The 16,071-nt window shown below is 54.8% G+C and overlaps 1 protein-coding gene across 1 annotated transcript; it reads right to left on the bottom strand.

The window, feature by feature from the left end:
- Positions 1 to 42: 42 nt before the first annotated feature.
- BO80DRAFT_381169 (amino acid adenylation) lies at positions 43 to 15,873 on the bottom strand. The gene is made up of 3 exons (XM_025716827.1): positions 10,180 to 15,873; positions 3,885 to 10,115; positions 43 to 3,820 (listed from the first exon to the last, which is right to left on the bottom strand). Exons 1-3 carry the CDS (start codon positions 15,793 to 15,795, stop codon positions 251 to 253), a joined length of 15,417 nt encoding a protein of 5,138 aa, XP_025575553.1. The 5' UTR covers positions 15,796 to 15,873; the 3' UTR covers positions 43 to 250.
- Between the last annotated feature and the right edge of the window lie 198 nt (positions 15,874 to 16,071).

The following is a 16,071-nucleotide window of genomic DNA, read 5'->3' as shown; positions in this document are numbered from 1 at the left end:
TGATTTATCCTCTTATGATGTTGTATTACTATGTAGTTGTTTCCCAAAGCAAGCGCCCAGGCGACCCCGACGGGCAGAACCGCGACTGGCCGAGTGGCTCGCTTCCCGTCGCGAACCACGGCACCCATCCACATTCAACACACAACCTTTCTCTCTTCATCCTTTGCCCCAATTGCAAAGATCAACAACATCAATACCATCCATTTCAATGTTTGCTCCATAATGGCTAGTCCATACATGACAGCCTCCGCTAGTTCGGGAGAGTCGCAGATGGGCGCTGAGACATGCAAGCCGGTTGCTTCCCCTCCGACCCATGGGCGGCCAAGTTGCCCAGGCAGCCACTGGGAGACCTGACAAAAAGTTGCATCGTCTCGGCTACTTGGTCAACCAGTTGCTCGGCCGTGGCCTTATCCAGCACACTTCCTACTGCCGTGATGCACAATTCCACTCCAGTGTCACGCTCGATCGATGTCACGGCCATTTGACCGGCCAAAAGCTCTTCGTTGCCGCCCCTGGCGCTGGACCAATATGTACGGGAGGCCGAGCGGGTCCCGTCGAAGTCGACAGCGGTGGACGATGCAACAATCTGATGATTGACTATACACCCATACGTTGTGTTCTTCGGCCATTGCGTGCATTGGCGAACAATGTCACCGAACGCCACATGGTCATAGGGAGCAGTTTCTAGCCGTTGCCGCTGCACATGATGCAGGAGATCGTGAACCGTCCATTGCGGATTCACTCGTACTCGCATGGGCAGGTGGCTCGCACAAGGGCCGATGACCTTGTCCATGTCCGGCAGGGATTCTCCACGACCGTGGACAATCTGGGTGAGGGTGATATCGTGTCGACTTGCACGTTGGCAAAGAATCCAGGCTAGACTGCTATGCACCAACGTCGCCATCGTGACATTGGCAGGTAGAGTGAAGTGCCCAATGTCGCGGCTTACAGCTGTATGCTCGTCGCTCCCCTGTGGGTTAGAATAACCCAAGAAATCGAGACTCGGGGGAGGTGCAATAGAGAGATACTCCCGCCAGAACGAGAGCCCAGGCGAGTGGTCCCCGGTCAGTCGCTGATAGACCACATCTTTAAAGTCTGTTGTCCGCAATAGTTCTTGGCCGTTGTACGCGTCCGCGATTGACTGCCAGAGCTTGGGCAAGGAAGTCCCGTCACATTGACCATGAGATAAGGAGATCATCAGTGCCCAGTCGGCCTGGGTGCGGCTGGTAATCACGGTAAACTGTACCGACGATTGCTCTTGAATTGACATTGGCGCTGGCCTGGCATGAGATGCCTGGGTGATATAAGCCTCGAGGTCTTCGCACTTCACCTGCCGGATCTTTGGTTGCACGGAGCGGAGAATGGCCTGGTAGATGTGGCCTTCGACCGGTATGAAAACCGACCGTAACACGCTATAGTGTGCTACCACTTCCGCGCACGCACGACTGAGACGAGTCAGATCTAGAGGAGTGCGGAAGGTCTCAACCATGTGCACCAGAGTGGCATTTTTTACGTGAAATGCTTGGAATTCCACGGTCGGAAGAATATCGATCACGTCATCTGCAGTCAACGACTCATTTTGACCAGGATAGGGCGCCAGGGCAGCCGTGCGCACGGTATCACTGACCAGAGAGTAGGGTTCATGGTCAGGAGCTTCGTATGACAGTTTCCCAACGGGACAAGCTATCTGAGCCCATTCTCGGATCGTGGGGTGACGGAGTATATCACCAGACCGAATCTCTAGTCCCTCCGTTCTCGCTCGGGCCGAAATCCTCATTGCAAGGATGGAATCCCCACCAAAGTGGAGAAAGCTGTCATCGGCACCGACCTCCTCGCCAGGTATGTTGAGCAGACTGGTGAGAATGCTGTGGAACTTGACAGCTTTTTCGCCCTTCACGGGTTCCTTGCGTCGCTGCATCTCGATATATGCGCGCCACTCTTGAGGCGAAATGCCCTGGATGCACTCTCGCAATTTGGCACGGTCCATCTTGCCCGAGGTTGTCCGTGGGATCCGAGCAAGGGTCACGAAAAGATCCGGGACCATGTACCCCGGAAGACATCTGCGCAGCTTACTCAAAGCAGCGGCAGTGATGTCAGCCTGGAACACAGGGTTTTGACCATGTAGGATGGGCTGCGCAACAGGTTCGTCGCTGGTGCCACAGCTGATCCCCTCTCTTTGAACCCCGTCCCAGATACACGCAACAAGTCGTGGCATGAGATCATAGGTTCCAGCGGCGGATTTGTCGAGTCGTCCATAATTCGGAATCTTGGCTTGTTCCACGACCACTTCCCTAGAATCTGGGAAACACTGGCGAACGTGATACTCGATCTCCTCCAGCTCCACTCGTTGCCCGTTTACTTGGATCTGGTGATCTTTTCGCCCTTCAAAACGCAGCGATCCATCGGATATTTCGTAGCGCACAATATCCCCAGTTTTGTAGAGGTTCCCAGCAACCGCTTGGTCTGGATACAGATCTTGCAACCATTGCGGCGGCTGGATAAAAGCCTCGGCAGTCTTGTCCGGCTGGTTGTGATACCCCTGGCCAACAGACGGGCCATGCAGCAGTAACTCTCCCCTGGCGCCAATAGGCGCAAGTTTGTTAGCATCATTATGGTTGACGATCCAAGAATTCACACCCACGCCCCAACCGATGTTTCGTGCATCATCAGTTGATTGAAGAGGCGGGGATACGGTTGAAATGACCGAACACTCGGTTGGCCCGTATGCATTCAACAAACGGCAGGACTTGCTCCAGTCTCGAAGGTGCGAATTTGACATTGGCTCTCCCAGGAGAACAATTGTCTGGACCCAGGATGACTGCCTAGCATCCATGGGGCTAAGTTGCGAAGGTGTCAAAAACACATGGGACACATTCACCGGACTGATCCCAGTTATCATCATCTGGTTTTTCTGAGATTCGGAGATCACAGTAATGGTGGCTCCGGCGATCAGTGTGGTAAGGATATCCATCAAGGACACATCAAATCCGTAGGACGCTAGTTGGAGGACACGAGATGCTGTCGTCAAACCAAAGGAGCGAATATGACCCGCAGCGGCTGCGGCATAGGCGCGGTGCGAGATCCTGACGCCTTTCGGAACTCCGGATGTACCGGAGGTGAACATGATATAGGCCGCTTGATCTGGGTCAACTGTCGGCAGGAATGAGCTAGGGTTGTCATTAGCATTGCTGCCGCATTCAGACGCAATGTCATTATCGATTGAAATAACATCCTTCACCAGAGTTTCACTCAAGTGTGCTTGCATCGCCGATGATACCATCAAAGGAGGATGGATGCGACGGATGATATCTTGCAGTCGCCCCAGCGGCTCATTAGGATCAAGAGGAACCACAGTGCCTCCCGCTTTCATGATCCCTAGGATCGCTACAATCGTCCATCTCGATTTCTCAAAGCAAATCGGAATCGGGTGGCCTGCTATAGCTGCACGACGGCTGAGCACATGTGCCACACGTGTCGACACTTGTTCAAGCTCCTCGTACGTGAAATCTCCATCCCACCCGGAGACAGCAACGTGGTGTGGATATTCTCTAACCCTCTGCGCAACAATCTGAGGCACAATGACTGCCGCAGCTTCTGCACATGGCAGGTTCCACTGGCGTAAGCGCTGTGCATCGTGATCGGTGAAAAGCTCCAGATCATTTACTCGGCCATCTGGGTTGTTAACAATACGGTTGATGGCGAGTTCGAAATACTCAGCAAGCTGTGCCACAAGAGTTGGGGGCACCCGTGATGACCGGTAGTTGATCAAAAGCTTAATTTGCCCGTGCCGTTGCAGTGCGATATAACAAGTGAGATCGTGCTTTGTGGGCACCCGATGATTAGAACGGACACAGGACAAGGGACATCATCTGGGTGGAACTTACCTTTGCGGGATCGTGGGTGTGGAGTGATTCCACACGGACGGAATACCCATCTTCAGGCTCAGCGTCCGGCACATAATGAACGTTGACGGCAGTTGACGCCAGGTCCTCTATTGCTAGCCTGGCAGAGCTCGCAATCGAAGACAACGGAAAGGATTGATATGATAGGATATGATAGTATTCCTCCAGCAGGCGCAAGGCGGCCTCATCCAGGGTCTCGTCCGGGGTGAAGCGCACTCGGCACACCGACAGATTGGAGAACTGTCCCACAGCCTCGTTCATTCCAGGGACGGGGACCATTCGCCCAGACGAGAATGTTCCGAAACACACATCATTGGCTCCAGTGAAGGCCTTTAGTGTTAGGGCCCAGGCGAGGTACATTACGCTAGACGGAGTCCAATCAGTCTCGTCGCAGAAGGACCTGACTTGCGCACCGCTGGCTTGGAAGAAGACCTCGAAATTTTCTACCATGTCCGCACCGCCATGGGTCTCCTGTGTGCCCTTCAAAGGTAACTGACAAGGCTTGTACCCCTGTAGGTAAGATTGCCAGTAGTGCTCTGCAGGCTCCATGGGTTGCTCGTGAACATAGTCGAGATATCCCTGGTAGGCACCATTGTCTGGGCCAGTTGGCAAGCTTAAGTCATATGCCTGGCACAAGTCGCGCTCAATTATCGATATCGATATCGTATCGATGATGGCATGGTTGATGTCCAGTCTACAGAAGACATAGCCTGCAACAGAGGCACACATTGTCATGTGGTGTTGGACGGATTGGCCATCTTGTAGCGTCACTGTTCTGGACACATTGGCGATGATAGGTGGGGGCTTCAAACCGGAACTCTCGTATGCACCCTCAAATATCGTCAGTGGCGGATTAACCTTGCGAAGCAAAATCTGTTCGAACTGCCCGTCACCAGAGGACCTTGGCCGGAAGGCAGCCCGAAGCACAGGATGTCGGGCGACCACTTGTCTCCACGCGTCTTGCAACCTGTTGATGTCCACCGTTGCCCCGGACGGTGCACGTACCCTCCAGATGAAATGGGGAGAATAGATGGTGGGATTCTCTAACTGGCTTAACAAGATACCACGCTGTGCCGGCGTACACGAATATACTGCTTCAACATTTTTATCAGCGGTGATAGGCATCTGGATGCCACGACCTTCGAGAAGCTTGTCTATAGCATCCTCATCGACGATGTTGGGGGCGAAAGCCTCCATCTGCTGCCTGGTTATCGCTGCCATCGCTTGCTGCAATTGTTTTCGGTCCGTCTTGCCACCGCTGGTTCGTGGTATGCACTCGAGGGGCACAAACGCTGACGGTAGCATGTAGCTAGGTAGAACCTTTTTTAGTCGGTGATTTGCTAGAGCGACGTCTTCAGTCAGTCCACTCGAAGCCACGACGGGTAGCAGCGGGACTGGTGAAGGCGACACTCTGGAATCATGTCCGGCCTCCTTCGGGACCAAAAAGACCACCAAGCATTCGGTTTTAACTGCAGCCGTTGGCGTGGCTATCAAGGCAATCACGTCGCTGAAGCGGCCTGGGAGAGCCTGCTGGACCTGCTCCTCTACCTCGCCAAGCTCGAAGCGTTGGCTGCGCAGCTTGACTTGAAAATCTCTCCTTCCGATGAAATGAAAGGAACCGTCTGCCTCATACCGGACGAGATCCCCAGTGCGGTAAACCGAACGTACGGTCGGATGCTTTCCACTGCTGAGGTTCTGGATCCACTGCGGGCAAGGGATAAAAGCAGCAGCAGTCTGCTCTGGCCTGTTGTGGTATCCACGGCCCACGAGTGGGCCTTGCAAGAGGAGCTCACCCACTGCGCCGACTGGGACTGGCCGCTCAGGATCATGCCGGTCACTTATCCACGCGGCTCCTGCAATGGGTGCTCCGATGTTGGCGGCTCGCGCCGTGCTGACTGCGCGTTGCATGGTGAATAGAACTGTGCATTCAGCGGGGCCATACATGTTGATCACGTGCATGTCCTTTGACCACTCTTCGATGTCGCTGGCTCGAACGGTTTCTCCGATCAACATCACCGTTTCCACTGAGTTGACATCTGTCGGAGTCAAAGCTCTGAGACGAGCTGGGGTGATCACCATGTGTGACGGCTGCAGGCTCTGAACTGACTCGGCGATACCGTCCTTTCTCTCACTTGTCGATGGGATGCAGATACACCCTCCCACCAGTAATGGCGTCATGAATTCCAGCATGCTCACATCGAAGGCATAGCTAGACAGCTGTAGCATCCGAGAATGTGGCCCAAATCCCGTCTTTTGTATGAATGACTCGGTCATGGTGAGGAAACCGCCATTCTCGATAACCACTCCCTTCGGCTTTCCGGTCGACCCTGATGTGAAGACGATGTATAGAGCATGGCCAGGTTTGCCCTCGACGAGGTCCACATCGTCCTTTATCCTAGTATCAGCGGCAACTGATCCATCAAGGCCAATGACAGTTGAGGCTAGAGTCTGGGCTGTGGTCTTGGCACTACCAGAGGCAATGATAATGGTTGCATCAACGTCGGAACAAATTGCCTGGAGGCGAGCGAGGGGATGAGAAGAGTCTAGCAGAAGGATGGCGCCTCGTGCTTTCAGGACAGCCAAGATGGCCACCACAACCCAACGCGATGGCTCCATGTATATGGGCACAATGGTCTCGGGCCCGACGCCATGGCTCCGCAGGACAGCAGTCAGTTTGCTTGCTTCGAAATCCAGTTCCTCATACGAGAGGTCTCCATCCCAGGCGCATACAGCGGGGGCAAATGGTTGCTCGATCGATTGTTCATAGAAAACATCTGCCACATTGCCAGACGCCACGGGAGGAATATCTGGGTTCCATTTTTGCATCTCCCGGAGATCGTTGGGATTGACTGTGGCTATCTGTCGAACTAGGGTTTCTGGGTGACAGATGACCTGCTTAAGCATGTAGTTGAACTGATCCATGATATGCTGCATTTGCCATTCCGCGACAGTGGAATCATCAAAGGACGCCTTGATGATTATATGCCTCGCCTCGATGCTAGCAATCATCTGCAGAGCATATGGATGGACTGAATCGCCCGGAGCATGATACTTCGCAAACTTCAGATGCGATCCATTCGATGTGCCGATCTTCTCCTCGTCTCCCTCAACGGTAAGGAGAGTTTGGAAGGAAGTTGCTTGCTTGGCCTCTGGACTCAAAGCCGCAATTTCCGACAATGTAACCTGTTCGAACCTGACCACGTCTGCGTCTCGCTTTTCCAGATCCGACAGGGCCTTTGCCACGGTCACGTCGGGGGCAATTGATAAACGGAAAGGGACGATGGTGGCAGTAGGTGCAGCCATGGACTGAATACCACTGACGTTTGCCTTCCGCCCGTTGGAACACACTCCAAACACCACGTCTTTCGAGCTCTGGTATTGCGACTGCACAAGTCCCCATGCCAGTTTAATCGCCGCAGAGCAACCATCTTTGTTCGCGAGGTGCCTAGTATCCACGATAGATTGCAATTTTCTGATAGCCCGAGGCTTCTTGTGCTGAGATGGCACCGAGGGGAACGGTTCGGCCTCGTTGTCGCGCAGATCCTCACGCCAGTAGCCCAGAGCAGCATCCTTCTGAGACGCGATATATTTCACAAGATGGCTCAAACTGACAGACTGCTCCACTGAAGAGCCGTCATAGACAGACTGCACCCTAGCCAGTGTCAGGGACAATGAATCAGCATCCACCTGGGCATGATGAACTGTGATAGCCAAATCGGCCGGCCTATCGCGACCAGGTGAGATGAGTTCAAAGCCCAGCAGTGGTTGTCCAAACCAGTTCTCCCTTTCGGGTATCGATTGCCTATTGGAGCTGCTTACGCTCCAGCTGATACCGGCATGTTTGGTCACAACCTGGAGGTAACCGAGGCCGGCTACATCAACCAGGCGCGTGCGTAGGATAGGCTCACTGGCTATGACTTTCTCCCAAGCTGCCTTTAATCGATCAACATCAAGACTAGGGACGAGCCGCAGGCGGTGTTTTGCCATTTGTGCCGCACCAGGCAGCTTCAACATCGTCGCTTGCCATGGTGTACAGGGGTAAATGTCCTCGATTTGCTCCCCGGAAATATTGCACTGGGCCATAGCTTCTTTGTGAGCTTCACTACGCTTCTCTGGCGGCAGCAAAGATAACCGATCAGGGAGGGTAACCGACTTGGTGGCCCCTTCTGAGGGTTGTTGCTTTGCGTTGGAGGATAAAGCCAGTGCCAGGTCTCGCATCTCGGGGTGTAGGAAAACCTGTGGCACAGCCAGCTTAAGTCCTCGTGCCCCCGCGGCGGAGGTTAGCCTCATGGCTGCAATGGAGTCGCCCCCGAGGAGAAAGAAGTTGTCATCAGGGCCAATCGTCTTAGCGGAACATTGCAGCACTTCTGCCCATAAAGACTGCATCGTTTGCTCATCCGGTGTCAAGGTCTCTGGATTCCACTCCAGTTCATCTTTGGTCGGCTGGTCCATTTGGGACGCCAGCGCTTGGGCCGCTAGTTGATATACCTTTTGTCGATTGACCTTACCGTTCACCAAACGCGGAATCTCATGGAGGGGAAGGAAGGCATTTGGAATGAAAAAGACAGGAACTTCCTTCACAAGGCGAGCCTTGGTTAGCTCTACATTCCTCTCAAATGCCTGGTCATCGCTCTCACGAGTCGCCACTGAGGCGACAAGGTATGTTGTCTGTGACGCCCATGGTGCAACCAGGTCAACAAATACGCCCGGACTGCCACCCGGGAAGCATCGTTGCACATGATGTTCGACTTCAGCTAGCTCGATTCGCTGACCCCGGAGCTTGACCTGTCGGTCACGTCTTGCGATATATCGGACAGAGCCATCCGGAAGCTGGCGAACGAAGTCCCCAGTCCTATACAACGTATTCCCGTCTTCGCCACGCATTGCCTTCATCCATTCGGGATACCGTAAAAAGGCAGCCGCCGTATGCTCCGGACGATTAACGTAGCCTCGCCCAACAATCGGACCATCGACAACCAACTCTCCGAGGGCACCGACTGGCATGGGCTGATGTGGCTTGCCTGGATTCATCACCCAGACACCACCGCCCACGGGCCACCCAATGTTCCCCGGATCTGACAGCATAATATCCGACCGATTCTGACTAGTTGTTATCATGCTACACTCGGACGGGCCATAGCCGTTCACAAGGCGAACATGAGGGGACCAGCGACGCACATCGCGACTGGTCACCTTCTCCCCAACGAGCAGAAGCGTTTTCAAGGGGGAAACCTGTCTGGGGTCCAGTGTCCGGGCGATTGATGTGACCAAGATAGCCCAAGTGATCTTGTATTTCTGGATGGTGTCTTCGACCTTCTGGCGATCATCCTCGGTCGGAACACAGATACATCCACCGGCCAGCAGTGTGGTGAAGATCTCGATGATGCACGCATCGAACGCATATGACGAAAATTGAAGGACCCGAGAGCGGTCCTCCACTTGGAACGCCTTTCTCTGTGCCTCAATCGCTGAGTGGAATGACCTGTGCTCAATGACACACCCTTTAGGTTTGCCAGTACTACCAGATGTGAAAACTGCGTACGCTGCGCAGGCTGGGTTCACCGCGGCGAGGGACAAAGTACCTTGTACAGGTTGCCTCTGCAGATCTTCCATGACGATTGGTTCGGGAGCAATGAAAGCCGCGACTTCCGCATGTTTGGCTGAAGTAAGAATGACTGGACAGGAAAAGTCATTCTGCAGCATATCGTGCAATCGCTCCTTGGGATGTGTATGGTCCAAGAGGATGAACGCACCGCCTGCCTTCAAAACTGCCAAAGCCGCCACAATAACCCAGCTTGAACGGTCACTGTACACGGGCACAAAGGTCTCGGGTCGCACGCCACGGTGAATCAGGTGCTGGGCCCAGGATGATGAGATACGATCAAGCTCGCTGTATGTGAGGTTGTTGTCCCACGCAGCCACGGCTGGGGCCTCCGGTTGGGCCAGACTCAATTCATGTATGGTTTCGTGCACACATCGGTTTACAGGATCTGGTAGCTTCTGGTTCCACCCAAATATCAGATCTTTGTTCCTGGTCCCGAGTAAATCCAGATGATCTATGTGAGTCTTGGCTGGATCAATGAGCTGCATGACAATGCAATGGAGTGTGTCTGCAATAAGTGCTGCCTGCGTATCGCTGATGATGTCGGAATAATAGGTCAGGTTACCGTCAATGCTCGGTGTATTGATGGTTACGTTGACCACGATGTCGTACTGGCCGGTTAGCCATCAACAATATTCTAGTGAAAGTACCCACGAGTCAGGCAATCCTACTTACCTCGGTCGAATCAATTCCACCATTATCCTTGATCGCAATGTCAGATGATCCACCACGTGCCTGATCTGGCACCTCATTCTGAAGAGACATCGCTGTGTTGAACAGCGGCTGGCCGGAGAGGCCCAGACAATGCATGACCTCCGCCGTGGAGAAATGCTGGTTATCAATACCGTTTGCATATGCAACTTGGTTGTTTCTAAGAGCGGACAGCAGCTCAACATCATCACTCAAGGGGAGGCGGCAGACGAGTAAGCTGATAAGTGGACCCGCAATCTCATGCACCTGCTGCAATGGAATGTCGCGACCAGAAGAGAGGGAACCAAAGACAACGTCCTCCGACCCCGTATAGATCCGGAGCACCAGCCCCCAAGCCACCTGCAGCAGGCTAGAGATCGTGAAATCGTGGTCCTGACAGTAGGACCTCAATTGGTCTCCGTTCTTGAAGGTGAAGGGAGCAATGCGTGGCGTGACTTGCCTTTCCCCGCGCTCCATTGTTTCTAGCGATGGGAAAATACAAGAGTTCGCTCCGTTGAGATAGCTTATCCAGTACTTATTTGCCTGGTCACCGCGTTGTTGCAGGTAGCCAATATAGGTGCTATATGGTGTTGCACGTTTCTCGTCCAATAGTCCGTCATAGGCCTGGTGGAATTCATCCATTAAGAGGTCTCCAGTACCTCCGTCCATCAAGATATGGTGAATGATCAGTTGGCACGCAATGTCACCATCCGCAGTAGGAACGAGAGCTAGTTGATGCAGGGGCCTGCCATCTTGGGCAAGTTGTTTCTGCCGCGAAACGTTGTCATCCATATTCAAGTCATGGGCCGCGACCACTTCGATATCCGCGGTCACAGTCCTTAGAACGACCTGTACCGGTTCCCCTTGTCTAGCCCCATCCTCAATAAAGATGGTTCTCAAAATGGGATGCCGATTGACCACCTCCTGCCATGCCTGCTGGACCTTGTTCATATCAACACGCACTCGGCTCTTGTCTGTTGCCTGAACCAACCACTGGAGCCGGGACCAGTACCTTCCCGGAGCTTTCAACTGACTGAGCCATATGTCAAGCTGGGCCGGGGAACAAGGGTATATATCCTCGATTTCGGAGATCCCAGCTCCGGTGCGGGTTAGGACATCTTGTAAGACCGTTTGCAGTTGCTTCTCGTCGACTGATAATAGCCCGAAGTCCGAGGCTGTCACATGGCAGTGGTTCTGTAGCTGGCGTGGTAACGCTTCCAATGTTGACTTACACGTCTGGACCCATTGGCGGACTCGATCCTGATGTCGCATGTGTCGGGGATACATGAAAGTCAGGTTGAACGATCCATCAGCAACGGTGGCCGATACATCAATGACAGCGAAACGGGGCAAGTCAGAAGGTAGAGGCAAGATATCGTGATCTGGAAGCGCGGCTAGTTGGAGAAGCGCGTCTTGTCGCTCCAACTGTTGGAAAAGCCCCGTGTAATTGAAGAGTATCTCCATTGGTGCATGTCTCTTGCAATGACTGGGGCCGTCCGGATGCAAGTACCGCGATGCAAAATAGGCCCATCCATTGGAGGGAATCGCTCGACGACCACTCTTGGTTGACAGGAGCAGTTCAGTGATCTCCTGGCCCTTCCGAGCATCAATGAAGAGCGGTACCAAAGTCGTGAACCAGCCAACCGTACGTGAGATATCAATATTGGCATCCCATGGCTCCCGTCCATGGCCTTCGTTGAAAATGGCCGGTGCCTGACGGTCGTCAAAGACATTGACAAACGAGTGCAGCACGGCCGTTTGTATTACTTCCACCGGTCGCGTATGGAAAGCATCGTTGGCAAGGCCGAGGAGCGCTTGCGTGGCATCTTGCGAGACTTTGATGGACTCCTGCACCACATCGCCCCAGGTGTTCTGAGTGTTGCCAAGGCCCCAGTAGTCCAGAGGTGGACATGGAATCTCCGACGGCAGAGCCTTCCTGGGATCCAGGGACTGGGAGCTATATGCTTGCTGCAGGTCGCACCACTGCTGAAAGGGGATAGAGGGCGGTTGCAATGGACTGCCGGTCGTGAGGACATCCTCGAGGTCCTGCAGTACTACTCGCCAGGAAACCAAATCAATGACAAGATGGTGAGCCATGATTCCCAGATACTGTACCTGCGTCGCGGTGGCAATGTGATCAACCGCAATTAGTGGCCCGTGTTGGATGTCCAGGGAAGCCTGGCTGCCATCGAGAATCCGGCACAGGGTCTCCCGGTCCTCAATTGAAGATAGAAAGTGCTCGCTGAACAAGATGGATTCATCTGTGTTGGAGGAAATCCGCTGGTCCCAGTGGCCATCCGTCGTCTTCCTGAAACGAGCTCGTAGCATGGAGTGCCGGGCAGTAATTGCCTGCATTGCCTCCTTCACCTTGGAGCTTGAGGTCGGCCGAGTGATCTCTAGAAGGAAATGTTGCGTGAACCTGTCATTGCCCTGGGGATCGTATTCGAATAACATCTGCTGGATAGGGGAAAGCCGGAAAGGTTTATCGGTGGGATCCTCGCGGAACGTTGGAGCCAAATGCTGCGGTCTCCCTACCTCCTGCATGCGCTGGGCTAGTTTACTAATTGTAGGATACCGAAAGATGTCGCCCACCGTGACTGACCAGCCTGCCATCCGGCAGTTATTCGCTGCCTGCATGGCACTCACTGAATCTCCTCCCAGGCGGAAGAAGCTCACAGAGGTGCTGACCTCATCGACGGGGCGGTTCAAACTCTGCGCCCAGATCTGGCGCAATTCCTCCTCACATGCGTTGGACGGGCGCTGACTATGCCCTGCTACCGCGCGGTAGTTCTGCATAGTGGCCCAGGACAGCCTGGCTGCCTGTTCTCGAAGGTGACGACGGTTTGTCTTGCCCGACGGGGTTAACGGTACACACGCGATCGGCAGAATCACTCGGGGTACCATAAAGGCAGGCAATACTTCAGTGAGCCGAGCCTCCGCCGTCGCGCATGCGGCGCGGAACCTGTGCGTGGATGGCAGGAACAGAGATTTGGGGTCGGTCGACGATGCTGGGTCTGGGATACACACAAATGCGGTCAAAATGTTCTTGGGCCGAGCATCTTCCTGAGACGGAGAGGACTGGAGCATCTCCACCACTGCCTGTTTGGCCCCTGGAAATGATTGACACACATGATGCTCGACCTCGCCCAGTTCCAGGCGCTGGCCATGAAGTTTGACTTGGGTGTCCTTCCGCCCCAGGTACCGGAAGCTCCCATCTCCCGTGCACTCCACTAGGTCCCCGGTTTTATAGAACGCACCGGTGGTGGGAGAATCAAAGGTCTGCCGCCACGCAGGCGCCTTCACATAGGCACGGCTGGTCTGCTCAGGATTGGCAAGATAGCCGGGCCCAACTGTCGGTCCTTCAATGAGCAGTTCGCCCGGACATCCAAGCGGCATCAGCCTCTGATGGTCCTCCGGGTGGACGACCCAGCCAACACTCCCGGTCGGGAAGCCAATATTGGTCGGGTCATGCTCCTGTAGCTGGGGCTGCACACTGAAGACGGCCGAGCACTCTGCCGGCCCATATGCATTTCGCACCTGAACGTACGGCCTCCACCGGGCAACGTCACTAGCCAGAACTGCTTCGCCAACAAACGCCAGGACCTGTAGCCCGGGAAGCCGGTCGGGCGCGAGAATCCGGGTCACACTCGGTGTCAAGCACGCAACGTTGACGGTGAACCGATCTATGACCTCAGCCAGATTGCTCAGACAGTCCGATGCGGTGGGAATACACACGCAGCTCCCCATGATCAGCGAGCTGAGATGCTCGATGATGCATGAGTCAAATGCGGGGGATGCAAATTGCAAGACCCGCGACTCGGGGGTGAAGTGGTACGGCTCGCCATGGGCAAGTGCACTGGATGCATAGCCAGCATGTTGGACAATCACCCCCTTGGGCGTTCCTGTCGAGCCCGACGTAAATGTCAAATACATCGGATCTTGAGGGCTGACAGCTGGTCCATGGTCCGGACCCTGGATGTTCGGGTTCCCCTGATGTCGATCCACGGACACGATGGTCGGCAGCCCTAGTTGGGCCGCCACATCCGCGTGCGCCTCCGAGGTTAAACCCACGGTCGCATTCAGCACCCGACACATTTGCTGCAGTCGCTGGATGGGATACGATTTGTCAAATAGGACAAATGCCCCGCCTGCTTTCAATACTGCAATCATCGCCACGGGCACCCACTTGGACTTTTCCACCAACAGCGGAACAAATACACCCGGTCGGATGTCGAATCGCGACAGGCGCGCCGCTAGGGCAGACGACAGGTCGTCCAGCTGCTGGTAGGACAGGTCACCATCCCAGGCACTAATGGCGGCTGCATGTGGTTGGCAGTGGGCACGCTGTGTGATCAGGTCGTGCACGCAGGGGGGTGGAGTAGAAGCGCTACTTGGTATATTTCGAGCAATGAGCTCAGCTCGGTCGTCGCGGCTTACCGATTCGATCTCGGCGATAGTCAGCCCTGGGTCATTCTCGATCTGCTCATATATATGACTGAGCTGTCCTAGGAGCCGTTCGGCCTGTCTGGTACTAATCACGCTGGTGTCCATAAGAGCCTGGACTTCCATGGTGGCATCCGAGGGTCTGCACACCAGCACCAAGGGATAAAGTTCCTGGGCTCTCTGGTTGGCATCCTGTGGGGTGAATAGGCCCGGCAACTGCTGACCACTCCCAGGCTCCACCGACATGAGGGTCTGAAAGCGACATGCAGCCTCGGGGCCAGGTCCCATGTGTAGCAGATTCTGCAAGCCGACATGCTCAACCTCCATACACTTGGCCCATTGCCCTTGCACCATCGCCAAGGTCTGTGAGATCGTCCGTTTGGTGCACAGTTGGATCCGCACAGGCACTGTGGTAATGGCTGGGCCGATCATGTCCTCCACGCCGGTAACTGGTACACTCCGGCCTATGTTGACGGCGCCAAACAGAATATCTTCAGAACCGGTGTACAGGCTTTGGACCACTGCCCACGCCAGGCGCAGCTTAGTGTTAACCGGAAAGCCGCCTGCAGTCATCGACCGGATAGGAAACGTGCGGCACACGGACCCGGAAGGGTTGGCAGTATATCCCGGGGATGGAAGCGGAGGATAAGTGGCCATTGATTCCAGGTGGGCATCCTTCAGCTCTGCCTTCCAGAATGCCTCTGCACGTTCGCGCGTCGCCTCGATGTACTCCACTAGCGGTCGGAATGGTCGAACCGTAAGCTCCTTCCCGCGATAGGCCGCCTCGACCTCGCGGAGGAGTAGCCCAAGGGACCATGCATCCGTGATGGAATGATGCATGCAGACCCTGAGCACGTGTCTGGTCAAGTTCAGGGTGAGATAGGCCAGTTGGCCTCCCATTCGCCAGGCCACCGGCTGCATCTCGGCTGGCAAGGTCTCATCATCCTCAGAACACACACGCCATGCCACATTGCCCCGCAGCACTGCTTGCACGCAGCCGTGAGAGCTAGTAGTTACTATGCGGGTCCGCAGAGCTGGGTTGGCCTGTGCCGCTTGATAGCAGGCCTGTTGGAGTAGTTCCGGGTCTGTCCCTGCTGGCAGGCGGTACTCGTGCATCATGGTGTAGGCCGTCGGACTCTTCACAGTCAGGGCCATCATTGCTTCTTGCAAGGGCGTGCAGGCATAGATCTCCTCGATCTCCCTCGGGGAGCAGTTACAGAGGTTGGCGACCTCTTCCTGAAGGGGATCTAGAACTTCGGGAGGCGATGGCAGGGTCTCCTTGATGGAAATATAGATATTGTCCCGCGTCGGGGCGTTGTCCAGCTTCGGCGGGATTGTCTTCGTGTGGCCATCCCGTTGCTCGGCCGAAATATCGTGGATCTGCGATTTCCCCGATCTCAGGGCATCTTCCTGTTGCCCCGCGGGGGCTCCATC

The sequence above is a fragment of the Aspergillus ibericus genome (assembly GCF_003184845.1).
Source record: "Aspergillus ibericus CBS 121593 unplaced genomic scaffold BO80scaffold_18, whole genome shotgun sequence".
Lineage (NCBI taxonomy): Eukaryota > Fungi > Ascomycota > Eurotiomycetes > Eurotiales > Aspergillaceae > Aspergillus > Aspergillus ibericus.
This window is presented reverse-complemented; position numbering and strand designations above follow the sequence as displayed.

Bases quoted from the DNA above. Each gene is read 5' to 3' on its own strand.
- BO80DRAFT_381169 (XM_025716827.1), bottom strand. From the start codon at position 15,795: ATGATGGCCCTGACTGTGAAGAGTCCGACGGCCTACACCATGATGCAC. The intron at 10,116-10,179 runs GTAAGTAGGATT...CTAACCGGCCAG, and splicing joins GTGGAATTGATTCGACCGAG to TACGACATCGTGGTCAACGT. The intron at 3,821-3,884 runs GTAAGTTCCACC...GTGCCCACAAAG, and splicing joins ACACCCACGATCCCGCAAAG to CACGATCTCACTTGTTATAT.